General features: G+C 38.3%; 1 protein-coding gene across 2 annotated transcripts in view; it reads right to left on the reverse strand.

The window, feature by feature from the left end:
* Positions 1 to 361: 361 nt before the first annotated feature.
* COG3 (component of oligomeric golgi complex 3) overlaps positions 362 to 15,958 on the reverse strand; it is a 51,961-nt gene continuing 36,364 nt past the window's right edge. For both annotated transcript variants that reach the window (XM_072976278.1, XM_006209436.3), the window contains exons 17-23: positions 15,689 to 15,809; positions 13,165 to 13,253; positions 12,921 to 13,055; positions 8,362 to 8,437; positions 4,567 to 4,694; positions 3,675 to 3,773; positions 362 to 738 (exon numbers count right to left, since the gene is read on the reverse strand). In XM_072976278.1, coding sequence (XP_072832379.1) covers positions 709 to 738; positions 3,675 to 3,773; positions 4,567 to 4,694; positions 8,362 to 8,437; positions 12,921 to 13,055; positions 13,165 to 13,253; positions 15,689 to 15,809 — 678 coding nt within the window. In that variant the 3' untranslated portion in view covers positions 362 to 708. The remainder of the gene's footprint in view (positions 739 to 3,674; positions 3,774 to 4,566; positions 4,695 to 8,361; positions 8,438 to 12,920; positions 13,056 to 13,164; positions 13,254 to 15,688; positions 15,810 to 15,958) is intronic.

The raw sequence follows: 15,958 nt of genomic DNA on the forward strand, positions 1-15,958 counted from the left end.
AAGGAGGCTGCTGCTCCCTGCCTGCTTTTCAACGCCCTGCCCCTAAGCAATTCACGGAGTACAGATCCCGGGACTTTACGCCAGGTCCCTGCATCTTGAAACTCCCTCACATCAAACACACAGAAAGATAACACCCTGAATTCCCAGAAAAGCAGAGCGTGTTCTCAGAAGCATCCAATCTACTCCCAACTAAACTTCAAAGTGATAGGAGAAACATTACATTAAATAGAGTGTAAAGATAACATTTCTGGAAATAAAAAAATTAGTCACCATGGAATGTTCAGTGGTTAAAAAGATTGCAGTGTTTCACACTTTAACAGACCTTTCTCTTAGCTTTCTAATTAGCTGTATTTCCATAAAGTTCTTCTTTGCACTATTTATTGTCACCTATTTTCATTGCACACTTTTTCTTAGAACCATTTCACTGAGTGCACACCATAAATTCCTCTTAACTTACACTGCTCGTGACCATTTAAATGAGACAGTTATCAGCACTCATAGATTAATCTTTGGCATTTTGATGTTTTTCAGAGGGAAACATCAATCATTTCACTCTTTGCTTCTATGTCATTCTGCAGTCAGCACTGAGCAGCACGCCGTGTGGTTCTCGGGACATCCTTCGTACAGTTCCCCGGGGGGTGCAGGCCGAGGGACACCTCAGCCCGCTCCCACCAGACAGGCCTTTTACACACAGCCCGACAGGCCTGGTTACTTGGAAACTGACAGCAGGAGGTTCAGCTGAAAAACAAAGAGAAGGCTATGTTAGTTCTGCTGCAGAATACCATACTCAAGAAAACTATTTAGATTCTCAAAAACAGAATGAGAGGGAAAGTCCAAGATTTGTAAGAGACCAGTAAACATGGCTGCAAGGTGTAAACTGGACCTGCAATGCTGGTCTGATTTCTGAAGCAGCCTCTGGGTGCAGCACATCATGGAGGCCTGTGGGGAGTCACACCCCATCACAAACCTAGGCCCTCGGCTCACTTAGAATCCAGTGAGGAAGACAGAAAAAAAACCACACACCAACAATGACAAATTAAATAATCAATCTCACCTTTTCCTACGCAGAGTGTGTTTTGGGGAGAATCCTACATAGCCGAATTCTTTAAATGAATTCCCCTCCTTCCCGGCTGCCCCCCAAGGACAAGCCTCCCCTGCAGCCTCCTCAAGTGATAGGATTTTCTCTTCCACACGCCTGGAGGTGGGATCAGAGGCCCCCCGTTCCTCACTGGCATTTCCAGCCCATTCTCCTTCCCTGTCGCAGCACCTTCCACAGCTTTCCTGGCCCTGGTATCAGACCATGCCAGGCTTCACTTCTCCATCTGAGACCCCTTGGCCATCAGCCTGCCCTGCATTTCGGGCAGATCTCAGAGCATGATCACTCTTTTCTGCAACTACTCCTGCAGGAATTCTTGATGATTTCAACATCCAGACAGATAACACTTCCGGTGTGGAGGTCTCTCAGTCCTGCAGCTCCTTTCCTCCCACAGTCTCGTCTTCCATCACCCACGTCAGCCAGCCATGCATGGAGACACCCTCACCCTCGTGACCCTGACTGCAGCCCCTCCGTCAAGCATCTCACTCTTTGATCACAATGTCTTCCCAGCTCATCCTCTCCTCCTCCAACTCCAGTGACACTCTGACTCCGCCAGGCCTAGAATCCATGGTTCCTCCTACCTCTTCACACTCTTCCCTCAGCTCCCTCTTGCTCCTCGTCCGCTCAAGTTCTGTGGCAATGGTTTAAATCACTCCCTTCTTTAAACACTTCTCTCTCCTGCCCCCACGCCCCTCCCCCTGGTCCCTACTGGCAAAACCACAGTCCTGATGACTACAACCCTCCAGCCACCCTGCATCGACCTTCACACAACTGTGACTGGAGAAAACAAATGAGACAACTATGTTGAATGGTCTCTATTGGGCTCATAACCACAGAACTCAACAGAACCCTTCTCCCAAATCTCTAGCACCTTTCACTCTCAGTGATAACCATGCTTCCTGGTTCAAAGAAGAGCGCCCGGGAGCTCCCACCACACCCACCAGCTCCCTGCATGTGCGCCCACACACCTTGCCTTCTCCCCTCTTCCCACGCTGAACCCCGCAGGCATCCAGCAAAGGCCCCACCCTCCAATTGTCCCTGAGATCCACCCCCACTTCTCTTCTCAGGAACATTTTCCCAGCAGCAATTTTCTCCTCAATTTAGATCTTCCCCATGAATACACAAACATGCATTCCCCCAACTTAGAAAAAAAAAAAAAAAAAGGAAGGGTAATCCAATAACAAATACAAGTAACTATCTAAGGAGGAGAGAGGGGAAGGCTGGAGGGACTAGAAAAGGAAGCAAGACCCCTTCAAATTCACCTTGTTCCATAATTCTGACTCGGGAACCATGTGAATATCTCATATAATTAAAAACAAAATTAAATAAAAACAAGAGGGGAAAATCTCTAACTACTGAAAACAAACCCAACTATGTATTAAGTTAATGGTATAATTACATAGAGTATAATCACTGCAAATGACTTAGAAAAAAGGATCTTGACCATACATCCCTAGAACTACAGAGACAGTTTATCTTTTTAAAATACAACCCCCAGAGCCATCCAAAGACACACACACAGCCAAGAGGGAGAATGAAGCCCTGATACACACTGCAACACAGATAAGCCTTAAAAACATTATGCTGATAGAAAGAAGCCAGTCATGAAGGCCATGTACAGTACAATTGCACCTGATGAACTGCCTGGGACAGGCAAATCCAGAGGCCACAGCAGATGAGCAGAAGGCAGGTGCGTGCGCGTGTGTGTGGAATCTGCTAATAACAGGTAGGGATTTCTTTTGGGGGATGAAAATGTTCTGGAATTAGACAGTGGTGATGGCTGAACAATGCAGTGAATGTACTAAAAACCACTGAATTGTCCACTTTAAAAGGGGGAATTTTATGGCATATGAATTATATCTCAATTTAAAAATGACCCTATTTCTCCTCCAGCTACCACCCCACTTCCCCTCTCCCCATGTAGTAAAACTCCTCTGAAGACTCACCACAGTCCCTGCCTCCGGGCTCCCTCCCCGCAGGCTGCACCCACTCCACTAGCCCTCACCACCCTGACCACAGGCTAACCTCCCGCACTAAACCAAACTTAAAACCGGAAATAAAACACCCTCCACGGCACCAGCCTACTCCTACTCAATAAAACACTTGCCGACTGAACTGAATAAATGAGTAACAGTAAACACAGACTGAGCTCTCTATTTAGTTTCTTTTAATTTAAGAAGAGAGAAAACAGAAACACTGCTCTCTGGGGTCTATCTGAATCCCTCAAATAACTTCCATTTTTTTTTTTTCATTTGAGACATGTTCCACTACCATGCATGTTGCAAATAAATTATTCAGCAATCTAAGGATCACTATTTGAATCCTTCACAAATGGCTTATTCGTCTTAAACACAGCAACCTTCAATGTCAGAAAGCATTAAAAAGCAATTAAAAATTCTAAAGACATCAACAAATATTTGAGAGAGCAATTCAAAGCTTGAACTCTTGCTCATCAAAATAAAACAATGTACAATTTTTAAAATTACATCTAAAAACATGGTTACTCAGAGACATGGTCTATTCAAGTAAAATAACTAAGAGGTTATAAAAGTAACAAAATCTTCAGACTATGGATTACCTGTTCCATAGAAGGACAAGCAATGATCTGGATATCTTCAGGGCTGAACTCTTCCTTTAACAAAACATGGAACTTCTGGAAAATCTGCTGAATATTATTCTTAGAAAGAAGAGGCAATCATATTACACGAGTCACAGAAAACATATGCAGTCACCTCAGACATGAAGCACTAATAATGTTAAATCTTACTATTTGCCAAAACAAGTGGAGGAAATGTATCTTCCGTGGAGTCACCAAACACTTACAATTTACACTAAATATTTCACATGCTAGCACAACCTAAGACTTATCAGACAGTACTTCCTAAAAAAACTAAACTCTAGCAAGCTCTGTCCCCAACAGAGAATAATACGAGTCTTCAGCAGCAATTTCTTACACAAAAGATAATAAAGTTCCAGACACATAAAATGTACTTTAAAAATCAACCAACACCGTGTGAGCTCAACACAGCACTGGAAGCTATGAACACTAAACTGGCCTTGACATTTAATTCCTCGGTGGCCACTGCCAGCCATTTATTTCCACTGCTCACCAGCAAAATGGGGCATAATTCTTGAAATGCTGTCCTCTCAAGTGTTGGGCCACATCTAATGTGAGTCTGATTACTTATTTATTATTAATTTCTACTTGTAGGTGGAAATTACCTTCGTGCCAAAGGTAATGGAAATTAAGGAAAAGGAAATTAAGATAAAGTGAGGGTAGGGGAAAAAAAGATACAATCAGATGATTGTAAGTTTTGTAAGTCTTTCAAGAATCATGGTGATTTTTAATCAACTGCACTAGAAGAGCATACCAACATTTCAAAATGTTTACAGGAAGAGAAAGATGGTAGACAAGGCAAGAACACGTGAAGAGACTGCCCAACCCTCAAGCAGATTATCACAATACTCACCCTAACAGGTTTAAAAAGGATGAACTCAGTATCTTTGTTGGATAGGTACAATGACATACTTCTCAATGTCAGGGGCAGCTTTGCTTTTATTGTCTTGTAGGCACTTGCCACAAGGTCACCAACCTTTGCTGGAAAGAAATTAACCTCATTAGTGTCACAAAGAAAAAGAGAAGAAACATTTCCATTTTAATTCAGAGGGGAATAAAAGGAGAAGAAAATAGCAAAATAAAATACTCTTTATTTCCCCAAAGAATTTCTTTCACTTGTTTATTTATCAAGTTTAATCATAAGCCCTATAAACATTTATTAAATTTCTATTATATACAAAATTCTAATCCTAAGGGATAGGGCAACAAAAGAATTCCCCCAGCATGGCTCAGGACACTCAGGGGCTGTAATACGGTACCTTTGGAATCTGGAGTAAGAGGTAAGGTAAAATAAAAAGTCATTTGCAGTGAGACACTGGTAAGAATTACTTTATAATGAACAAGCTTATTCATTTGCAGAACCAACTCACAGTAAGAGATGCTGTCTTATGAGATCATTCAGAAAATACCCACACATACTTAATGGGAACTAAAAATCCATTTGTACATTCTTATACTGTATTATCAGAAAGGGAATAGAATTCCAGAAAATTGGAATTGAAATAATTAGTAGCCCAGGTGTGCGTCTGAAAAGACGTGCAAATGGAAAAGAAGAGCAGTAATCTGTATGAAGTATTTAAAAGAAGAAATTACCTAGAAAGCTATAAAGGAAAAGACTGATAATTTCGAAGATGCTCAAACTCACTCATAATTAAAGAAATACATATGAAAACAACTGAGATATTTCAGATTGGTAAAAATTACTAAGATTGTGAATATCCTTATTTGGCAGGGGTGTAGGGAACAGGTACCCTCATCCACTGTTGATGGGAGTATAAATTGGTTCAACCTCTTTGAAGGGATATTAGGCAATGTCTAGCAAAACTGAAAATACATGTACTCTTTCACTTAACACTTCTACTGCTCGGTAGAGCTGAATATTCTGGTACAGAAAGGGCTCCTAGATGTGGAATTAAAAAAAAAAAAGCAAGGGATATAGTATAATTGTATTTGTATAACATGCCTCAAGTCCATATATGCTAGTACATCCATAAATAATTTGGGGAAAGCAACCATTAATAGTGGTTACCTTTGAGAGGACTAGTTCTGAGGTGGAGAATAGAATTACTCCTCATTTTATACTTTTCTACAGTTCAAATTTAATATCATGTTAAAAAAACATTTGTTTTAATTGAGGAGGGTTGTGGTAGAGCAGGGTAAGAAGGCGCAGATGCTCTCAAGAAGAAAGAACAAACAATCTAAGAATTGCTTCCTTTTCATAAATAAAAGAAAACTCCTTTAAGACAACGAATTCCACAGGCTGTGGTCCTATCATCACTGACACTTCAGGGATCAGTAGGTCAGTCTTCAGAGCCCTTCATATTTAAAAGTTATGTGTGGAGACTGCTAGTAAAATATCCTAATTCTTAAAAGGGTACACTTCCCAGAGTAAATTAAACTGGCGTTCTAATTTATAACTCCATCTCCTGTGAGTTTATCATGAAATGACCCTGAATGTAATCAAGTCTGCATGAACCAGTAACCCTGCTTTTCCAGGGGCCCAAGACAAGTTCCTAGATTGTTCCTGGTGCTCCCACCCCAAAGGCCCAAAAACTTTTGACATTTAAGTGTGGGCTTCTCATATTACAGATCAAGAAAAAGCAACTCCATAGCTCCCTGGGGCTAAATGGCTCAATGGGACAGAAGATACATCGAGGTAAACTGAAGTGTCACTGCTACAATCACCAGGATCTCCTTGCTTAGAAAGAAATGAAATGGGCTAAATGACAAACAGCAAGCCCTACTTCATCCAGGCCTTGTGTCAGCCTCCTTTCATCTACTCCTACTTTCTAACAACAACTCTAGCAATGCTCAAGAGCACAACACACCCACCAGCGGGAGTTCTACTAGGGTTCCACTTGAGAAGATGACAGCCCCCGTTTTGAGTAAGAGGATCTTTCCAAAGGGGAAAGAAAATACATTAATTATGCATCAAGCCCCTGGGCTTAGCTGTGCTAACTACGCCTATGCCAATTCAGTGGTTCCTACCTATTTTAAGAAAGATTTATTGCACCCAAGAGTTTCATTTACACCAACACTTGAAATAAAATCAGTTATTTCCAAGCTCTGTAAGTGGCTGAAACCTTGAGCCAAAAGCCCAATTAATCCAAAGATGATCAGAATTCCTTCTAGAATCGATGCTGAGTTACGGACCAACAAGCCTGCTCCTGACCCTGAGGGGTCAGAATAAGTGGTCACCACCAGGCTGTGGTTAGAATTTCCAATCTACGTCCAGCACTGTCTGTCCTTTAGTAAAATGGTGGAGATTTCAATCTCATACATGTACAAAGGCTTAAACTAATAAAGACAGTGTAACATTTACTGTCTCCACCACAGTAAACAAAAGGCCTATTAAGCATGTCACAGATTTTATTTACAATGAAGCAAATCAATGCAAACCTATACTGACATCATCAAAGTTCACATGACAAACTTTTGCATGAAATTCTGCCTTCCATTCAAATACAAGTGGTAATTCTCCACATTTATCTGTCTTCCTAAGAGACACATAGCTATTCTTACAATTTCTTCGCTCTACTTAATCTTCAAATTAACCTGAGGCATTAATAATAATAACTGAAAATTTTAGAATGGCTCCAATTCTTTTTCCCAAAAGAAATAAATACCTGGCAGACATATATTCTTCCACTATGGAAAATCAGTCAAGTTAAAAACCTAATTCCAGTTTAGGTGCCTGTAGACAATTTTCTATGACTGCTAAGCCAGAATCATTCTTTGGATCTCTCTATGAGCAAAAAGCTTCCCTATCAACTTGGACACAACTTAACCATAATTAAAACACTAATTCTTTTGCCATCTTGCCTTTCCAGTTTCAAAAGATCTCTGTCACAATATGGGCCAGGGAATGGCCAGAAATACTAACAAAATGATTTACTCTGGCTTAATGGCAACTTAAAATGTCACAAAATGTACCAAAAATAACCCACAAAACTAGTCGTGATTTTCAGTGTCTAATGTCTAATGCCAAAGAAGGAAAAAAAAAAAAAAGAAGAACCTAGCAGAAAAAAATTTACATTTAGGAAAGAGTTAGGACTGGAAACATCTCAAGCCTTTCTGCCAATTACATGATGATATTACCTGCCAACTGCCAACTGATACCATAATTTTTTTGATATTGCATTTTTTTATAATTTTTTTCAAACACTTTAAAACATTAAAGAGGATGTAACTTGCATAAAATGTAATGTGTCCAACATTTCTTCATATAATATTTGAAAACAGTAGCATCCCCTCCATAATTTCAGACTATCAAACACAGTTTTCACTACAGTTCTCAGACAATGAAAAGCAGGTGTACAGAAACCAACAGACTCTAAAGTGTTTCCATCTAAGCCACATTTTATTTTTAACCCTATGTGTGTGTATACATATATGTATGTATGTATGTATATACACACACACACACACACCACACATACGTAGTTTTTATTTCTTCTTCCTTGGAATGCTTGTTGAAACACAGGTAGCGTTGGCCAATTAAGACCTATCAGCTCCAAACTGAATCATGTATTAACCTAAACCACAGCAGGGGTAGGAAACAAACGCTAAGCTATTAAAGCAGGACTATATAAATGCAAATTAACTGGCATCCTAAAGAAAAAAATCCCAAATAGTAAAATGTGGATACCTGGTTGTGCCCAAGGCTGCTGAGAGAGAGTATACTTGGGTCCTCCCTGACTGGCCATTGTTTTTAATGCGGAAACCTAGCAGAGGAAATAAAAAGTTTCATTTCACTGATGACAAATTAAACCAGTACTGCTCTCATAGGATACACCATTTAAACCTATGAAAACATAATGATAATCAAATGTGCAGCCCTGAAAGAAATCCAACATATCTCTCAGTCCTTTACAACTAATAAAATATTTCAGCAAAACTTTTGTGATTTCAAGGCGTATGTTGTTTTGCAAAACAAACAGAAAACAAAACAAAACAAAACAAAACAAAACAAAACATACCAATATCCCAAGGCATTCTGCCTGAAACATTTCAGTGTAGAAAGACAAGAACGAAGACAGAGAAACATCAACACAAAACAGCCCTCTAAGTAGACGTTGAGGTTAACATTAAATTATTACTGTATAGTATTATAAAAATGTCACAGCAGCAGGACAAAATCTCCTTTATATGCCTAGAGGGTTCTTTTCTTCATTATAGGCAGAGAGAATGTTATTTAAGGGGAAAAAAACAACAGACTTTCAGATAGCATCAAAGGGCACATTTGCCCAACCAGTGCTATAGGTACAGAACTGGATGCCCACCCTCTATTCACCTTTCTCTTCATCCCTCAGCATCAGTACAGGGAAGTAAAATCAAGAAAGTACATTTTGTTTCTTGGACAAGAATGTTCTTAATATGGCAAATTACAGTGGGGCTAAGGTGTAGCCAGGGAGAGTGAAGGACACAAACTATATAAAACATTAAAAAACAAAAAGATTGCTAGGTGCCAGAAGTCCAGGCCATGACCTTGGCCTCACTAGATAGTCTCCTTAGGAAAACTTGGGCACCAACTCTTTAGATTTCTCATAAAGAAGGCCACACTAATATTTAGGCAAAGGATGGGCACAGACAGGATATAATGTTAACTCAGCCCTCTTCAGCCCTCTCTCTGTTTCTACCAAGTTCATATTCCTGGACCACCTAAGACTTTTGCTCATGTTGCCATGTGTATAAAATCAGCCCTTTTTACTGTCACTCAGTTCCTCTCTTTGTCTATTTTTTATTGTGAGATGCAGCTTTTAAAAGTGAGTCAAACACACAATTATAGACAATGCTAAAAAAAATTTATGTTTAGTATGTATTATCCCATATATTTCCCAGTGTAAATATATAAACACACTAATGTGTCTACATTTACAAAAATAGGAACACAGTGCCCTGAAAACTTTTTTCTAAATCTAAATCCTGGCCATTTTTCTGTATCCAACAGTTATGTTTTAATAGTAATGGCTGCCTGTTAGTTCACTGATTGCGCCAGAATTTAACCAATTTCATAATAACATATACTGTATATGGTATTTTTATATCAAAAGCAAATACAGACTTGTATGTTCATCTCAATTTACTATCTAATTTCCTTATCTTTAAGTTAAGCCTCAAGGAGCTTTTTCTTCGAAAGGTTTAGCCCCACCTTTTTAAAAAAAAAACCCTACAGGATAAAGACAGATCATTGTCTATAATGACACTGCTGTACACATCTTAATGTCTACATAATTTTCTATCTTGATTTCCCATTAGGTTATAACTCCTTGAGAACAGAAATTAAATTTATAGGTCAAATTCTATTACACAAACTATGTCTCAAGAAAAAAAAATTAAATTTATAGTGTTGCTGAGGAAATTAGTAACTTCAGAGGGAACATTAAAAATAACCTTGCAATACTTTAGCAAATTGCTTGAGAGGAAGTGATATTGCTAAATACAAGTCTGCATAAACTTGTCCCACCTGGGGAAACACTTTGAGCTTAGCTATAAACTTGAAATTATACTTCCTTTAAAATGTTTTCATTTAGACTTTTTGCTAATGCAAAATCTTCACTTCAAACTTGTATTTTACTATAAAATAACATTTCTGTTGCACTTACATATGAGATTGTCTTTTGGTCCTCATGATAACCTTAAGTGGGGAGGAGGGGTGTGATGGCTATCTCCACTGCAGAGCTTAGAAAACCGAGGCTTGGAGAAACTAAGAGACTGCCTACCATTCCAGGCAGGAGGTGCGGAAGGTGGTCTAGAGCTCAGCTTTCGTGGCTCAAAATGCTATGCTCCTTCAACTACACCCATGACTACTCCAAGCCCTACTTGTCAGATTGTTTCAAGCAATATTCAGTATGATGAAATTCTAAAACAATAAAAAAAAGCAGCTTTATAAATATCTGACTTAATGTTTTAATATGAACCTCTGCTCCTAACACTTAGAGAATAGTATTACACTCCCTAGGGCTGTTCAAATACTGAGAGAAAAGGTTATTTTTCAAGGAGCAGAAAATAAGGCAATAGTTCTTCTTATATTGTTCTCAAGAAATTTCATTAACTGTGCCAAAAAATCAGGAAGGGTATTTACACCAGACAGATTAAGCTGTGGTAGAAATGTTTACCTCGTGTATAATGGGTCACTCTGCAAAACTTGAGCTTCTAACTTTAGCTTTAGTCTCTGAAATGAAGATGTTCTACTTACTCCAGGTACCAGGGATGTAATAAGAACTAATGAAAACAAAGTATCTCAACAGAGAAAGCCGGAGGAAGGAGCTACATAAAACAAAAAAGGCAATTCACAACAAGTCAAAGGGCACCAGAATCACATCTGGAGTCTTAGGGCTCAAACACAAGTCTTCTGACAACCTAAGAATGTCTTCTACACACTCTGACACTTCGTTTTATTATGCAAACCATGTATACTTTAAAGATCAGTCCAAACTTAGAAACAAGCTGAGGACATTTTGTTGGTAAGGCTTACATCCAAAGAGTAAGTACTAAGACCTACAAGCACACACTCAAATGGAAGGTAAAAACTGGTTCCTTCCAGCACCTATGGATGCTGGTTTTCCTGCAATCATTTACCAAGGTACAAGAACCGGCTGCCTTAAAATGCCAACTATAATAAAAGGGGTATATGATTCTGCACTTGCAGAATTACCCTTAAAGAAAATCATTTTAAACTTTTAAAATCATTTATTCTGTTTCTGCTGTGCAGAATACTAGTAACACTGACCAGGTGAAAAGTGAAAAATGTTTGGAGAAAAACGTTTGTTCAGAGTCTTCCAAATGCACAATTACAGAGTCATACCAAATTTACCAAGCTTATGCTAAGGTCGATTTGGACAACTGCATCAGTGAATTTTCATTCTCTTAAAACCCCTTTAATCCTAGATTTCTTTATAACCAACTTGCTTCTATCAGAAGATTTGTTCTGCTGCTGTTATTGGAGAATATTCATCTAAGATATTTCCCACCAGTATTAATGTGGATGCCCTCCCAAAAATATATACTACAATCTACACGTTGGTTTTCCATGAGGATAATTTCAGTAAAAAGTATAATGACTTATTTGTAACTTATAAACTATCAATATTTGCACCCTTTTTAAGAAAATCAAAACCTAGTAGAAAATATTTCCACCACCCTCCTTTTACATTTATGTAGTAGGGAAAAAACACACATACACATACTCCAAATACCTCATGAATGGACTAAAATCCAGTAAACAAGTAATGTACCCCAATGATAAACAAAGGAATAGTTTGTTCTAACATTTCTATATTTACTTTTCAGGGGGTATCATTTATAATTTTTAAAAGCTAGTATCTTCTGTCTTTATGACAGGACCTAGCAACAAGTTACTGGTGCACAATCTCCTTAGCTGCCTCTTGTCATTCCATGGATATAGTACACTTTGTCTCCCCAGTTAAGACTTAGATAAGTAAATCTGAGAAGAAAGACTGTCAAATTCTTATTCTTTTTTAATGTCCTTTAACACGAGTCTGGACAGACAGCAGAGGCTTAATAAATGAAAGTTTATTTCAAGACGTTTTAAACATCTTTATGAGGTAAGTCCTTAGTAACACCACTTATTTTTTTTAAAAAAATGGTTATGTTGAAACAGGAAAGTCAAAACCTCCACGATCTGATTTTTTCATTGCTGGCATTTCCAGTTGACGGTTTTTAGATAGGAGACAGAAAGACAGACTATTATAAATCCATATATCTTGTGATTAACAATGTCATTATGTAAAATCTTCAATTTTCAATTACCTATACAAAATGAAAGGACGGGATAACACGTAAAACTAAGAGGAAAAATAAATCACTCATTTAAGTAACAGGAGAAACCCTAACAGACAGGACTATGATTACCGCCATGCAGGTCCTGATCCAGGGAAAGCTGGAGTCCCAGACCACATGCAGATACCTACTATGTGGATAAAGAGAACAGAGCTAACTGGAGGTCTGCTGTAACTAGCTTTGCAGTATCTGCACACTTTCTCTTTAAAACTGAAAAACTCTGCAAGCATATCTGAAAGTCCAAACCAGAAAGCTTCCATAATTGGAAACAAGGTGATTTCTTAGAATCATTAAGATGTGTGTTTTACTATCTCCTTCTGTCAGAGTTTTCACAAGAGCATAATTCAAAATGAAATCTAGAGAAGAATTCAAAATCACTTTACCAGACATCACCAGGGTCTATACCTTTGTCATGAACTCCTCCAGCTGCTCTATAAACAGCGTGGTCTGCTGCTGAATAAACTGCTCACAGGCCGATTTCAGATGACGATCTACGTCTTTCTTAGAATCAAGATAATGTTCTCTGATCTCAGGAGTACCCTTAAAAAGAAGATGACAATTTCCTCCTGTTTTTATGTGCCTAGAAATTACCAGACATGTAAATAATGTCGTTTATCTCCCACCACCAAGGAAACAGACTCCGTCTCACCTCCAACAAGAACTCTATCAAGGCATTGTTGCTATTCAGCCTAAAAAATCTTGGAACAGTCATAGGATTCAGGATTTTAAATGCTGCATCTGTGAAACAAAATTACTCATCCAGTGAACATGTACAGTTTCAACAGAAAAGCCGAGTTACTATTTCAGTGTGTGAACATACGCTAGTTCTCTACAGCACGAAGCCAAGAGCGCTTTGATTTTCACCAGCTCACCTCCATGAGTGGGTGAAGTCAGTGCCAGTGATGGCTACAGAACTCACACATGATTATTTGCTAGTAGTCAGAAATGCAAAATGACTATTAATCTCAACTGTTCATTCAGAAAAAAAGGAAAAAGGATAAATGGTAATCGATACCTTAAAATTTCACTGCTTTACTTTCATGATGACAAATAGGTTTAAAAAAATAATTCATATACTTACCCAACTTCTTTTGTTTAAGATCCAGCTGTCACAGAAATTTACTCACATTTGAAGCAGAGTAAGTAAACTAATGTGTCAGCCAGAAAGAAAACACCAAAAGGACATATTTACCCCTTAACCTCCAGACTAACTAGAATCTATGCAAAAGTACTAACAGGTCTCATTGATGTTCAAATGCAATAAGATATAACATTAGTCGTGAGAGGTTAGAGGCTTAAAAGTAAAGATAGCAAATATTATTAAGGGATAGAAAAGACCATTTCTTCGCTTTGCCTTGCCAGGCTGAAGAAAGCAAAGCATGAAATGCTTCCAACCTTGGTTTTACAAGTACACACCACGTCGTACTTACTGGCTTGACCCTGATCTTGCTGGAAAAAACTCTCTATTAGATTCAGGGTATTCAGAGTAAAGCTTTAGTAAATGGCTCTTTGTTTCTGCTGTCTTTTCTACAAGACACATGAAAAACTGTAGGTGATTGAATGGTAGGGTTACATAAGCTTCATAATGTTTTAGGGAAAACAATACTTCCAACCAAAATTTGCCAAAAGTTTAGAGTATTTCATTTTCTCACTCCTCAGGGGCTCTGTAGTAAAATGAAGCAGCAACAAATCATGAATTAGAAAAAACATGAAAGAAAATAGATCAGCTGTGCTTTATTCCATCACTTAAATAAAGGACGGACGACAGTGCCTGGCAGAGCACCATCCCACTGAACACTGAAAGGAAAGCGGGAAACCAACGAGAATGGCTGGGCGATGGAAGCCTCTGATAAGAATAAGCTCTAAAAACATGACACATTCTATAAAGGCAAAGGCCAGGAAATCTGGCTGCTGTGGAAAAAAAAAAGAGAAAAAAGATTACAAAGCATGTGAAGAGCACACAGGCTTACTATCCAAATTCCACCAGAACCAAAAGGTATTCTCTGCGGTGAAAAGGAGAGAGTGTTAGAAAGAGAAAAAGATAAGCTGTTTTAATATGACTCGTGATGAGACCACTCTGGCTCTCAGGTGAGTTAAATCGAGCCGACTATTTTATAAGCACAGTCATTAGGAAAGTAACAATCCAGCCCCCTTGGAAATCCCACATTTGGAGTTCCTCTAAACCACAGAATACAGAAAATAACCTGAGTGACTATGAATTTTCTTAATTCCCCCAATTCATAAGAGAGAAATTCATTCATTTTAAATGGATGGTTTAAGGCATTAGAGCTTAATTCTCTTGGGAATGGTTAAGAAAAATTAAAGTTAAGATACATTTCTAAGTAATGAAGGGAGACGGACATTTATGGTGTATCCTTAACTGCTTAAGATCAACATCTTAGAAAATGACTACGTTGATCTTTTAGAAATCAGATTCGGAAACTTAATTCAGTCGGAAACAAATCACTAGGATGGATGAAGCATCCTTCTCAAGATGATAAAATGCTTGTTACCCACTCAAAGATCCTGTCTACAGGATTACTTAACCACCAGCTGATTTAATAATACAATTTAAACTTATTTAAGCACGTTAATAATATATATTCTTGTTCATTTTCATTCTTAACGATCTTGGTAATCTGGTGAAAGCATCATGACAAGTTGATTCTGCTCATCTGACCAGGGGTAGGAAAGCTAAAACACGTACCTAAGATCCTAAGAGCCAGGAAATGATGGGCCAGGAATAGACCCTGATTCTTTCAGACTCTTAGATTAGTACTCTTCCTGTTTTACGCAGCTGGCTTCCTGAGTTTCTACAAACTGACAAACTCAACCCAATGTTTAAAATCACTCCAGTTAGCTGACACTCTAAGTAGTTATTTTACTGATTTTTTATTTTTTAACTGGTTATGGTAATAGATGGCAGAGTCTAAAAGGTAATACTGTGTTACAAGCTGAAATGCTCAGATACAGTTCCCTTCATAAAGAAAATACAGCAAGTTAGATGTAATTAGGGTGTTGCCCAGCTTAGTATGAACAAGAAACATGCTTAGTTAGCAAGCACAGCATGCAAAAAAAAATTGCAGATGAACATAAAATAAACCTATAACCTGTGCTGACACATTTGGACAGGTCAAACACACCCAACTGTGCCAGTCAGGACATTAAAGTACCTCTAGTTTTCTTGAGGTCCAGGGAAATTTCCTTAATGGTGAATTCAGTGTGAAATGGAGCAATTTGTTCACGAAGAATCAAAAGGTGTTTTATTAAGAAAAGTTGTCCATCAATCGGAGTCTAAATTATAAGATAAGAAAAATGGATACTATCACAGATTAAATAAAAATAGGAGCGCATAACACATACACATTATCAATCAACATTTATCTATCTAGGTCAATGGCCCTTAACCTAACTATACAGTACCAATACTCTCTTGCTATGCA

The sequence above is a fragment of the Vicugna pacos genome, chromosome 14 (genome assembly GCF_048564905.1).
Source record: "Vicugna pacos chromosome 14, VicPac4, whole genome shotgun sequence".
NCBI lineage: Eukaryota > Metazoa > Chordata > Mammalia > Artiodactyla > Camelidae > Vicugna > Vicugna pacos.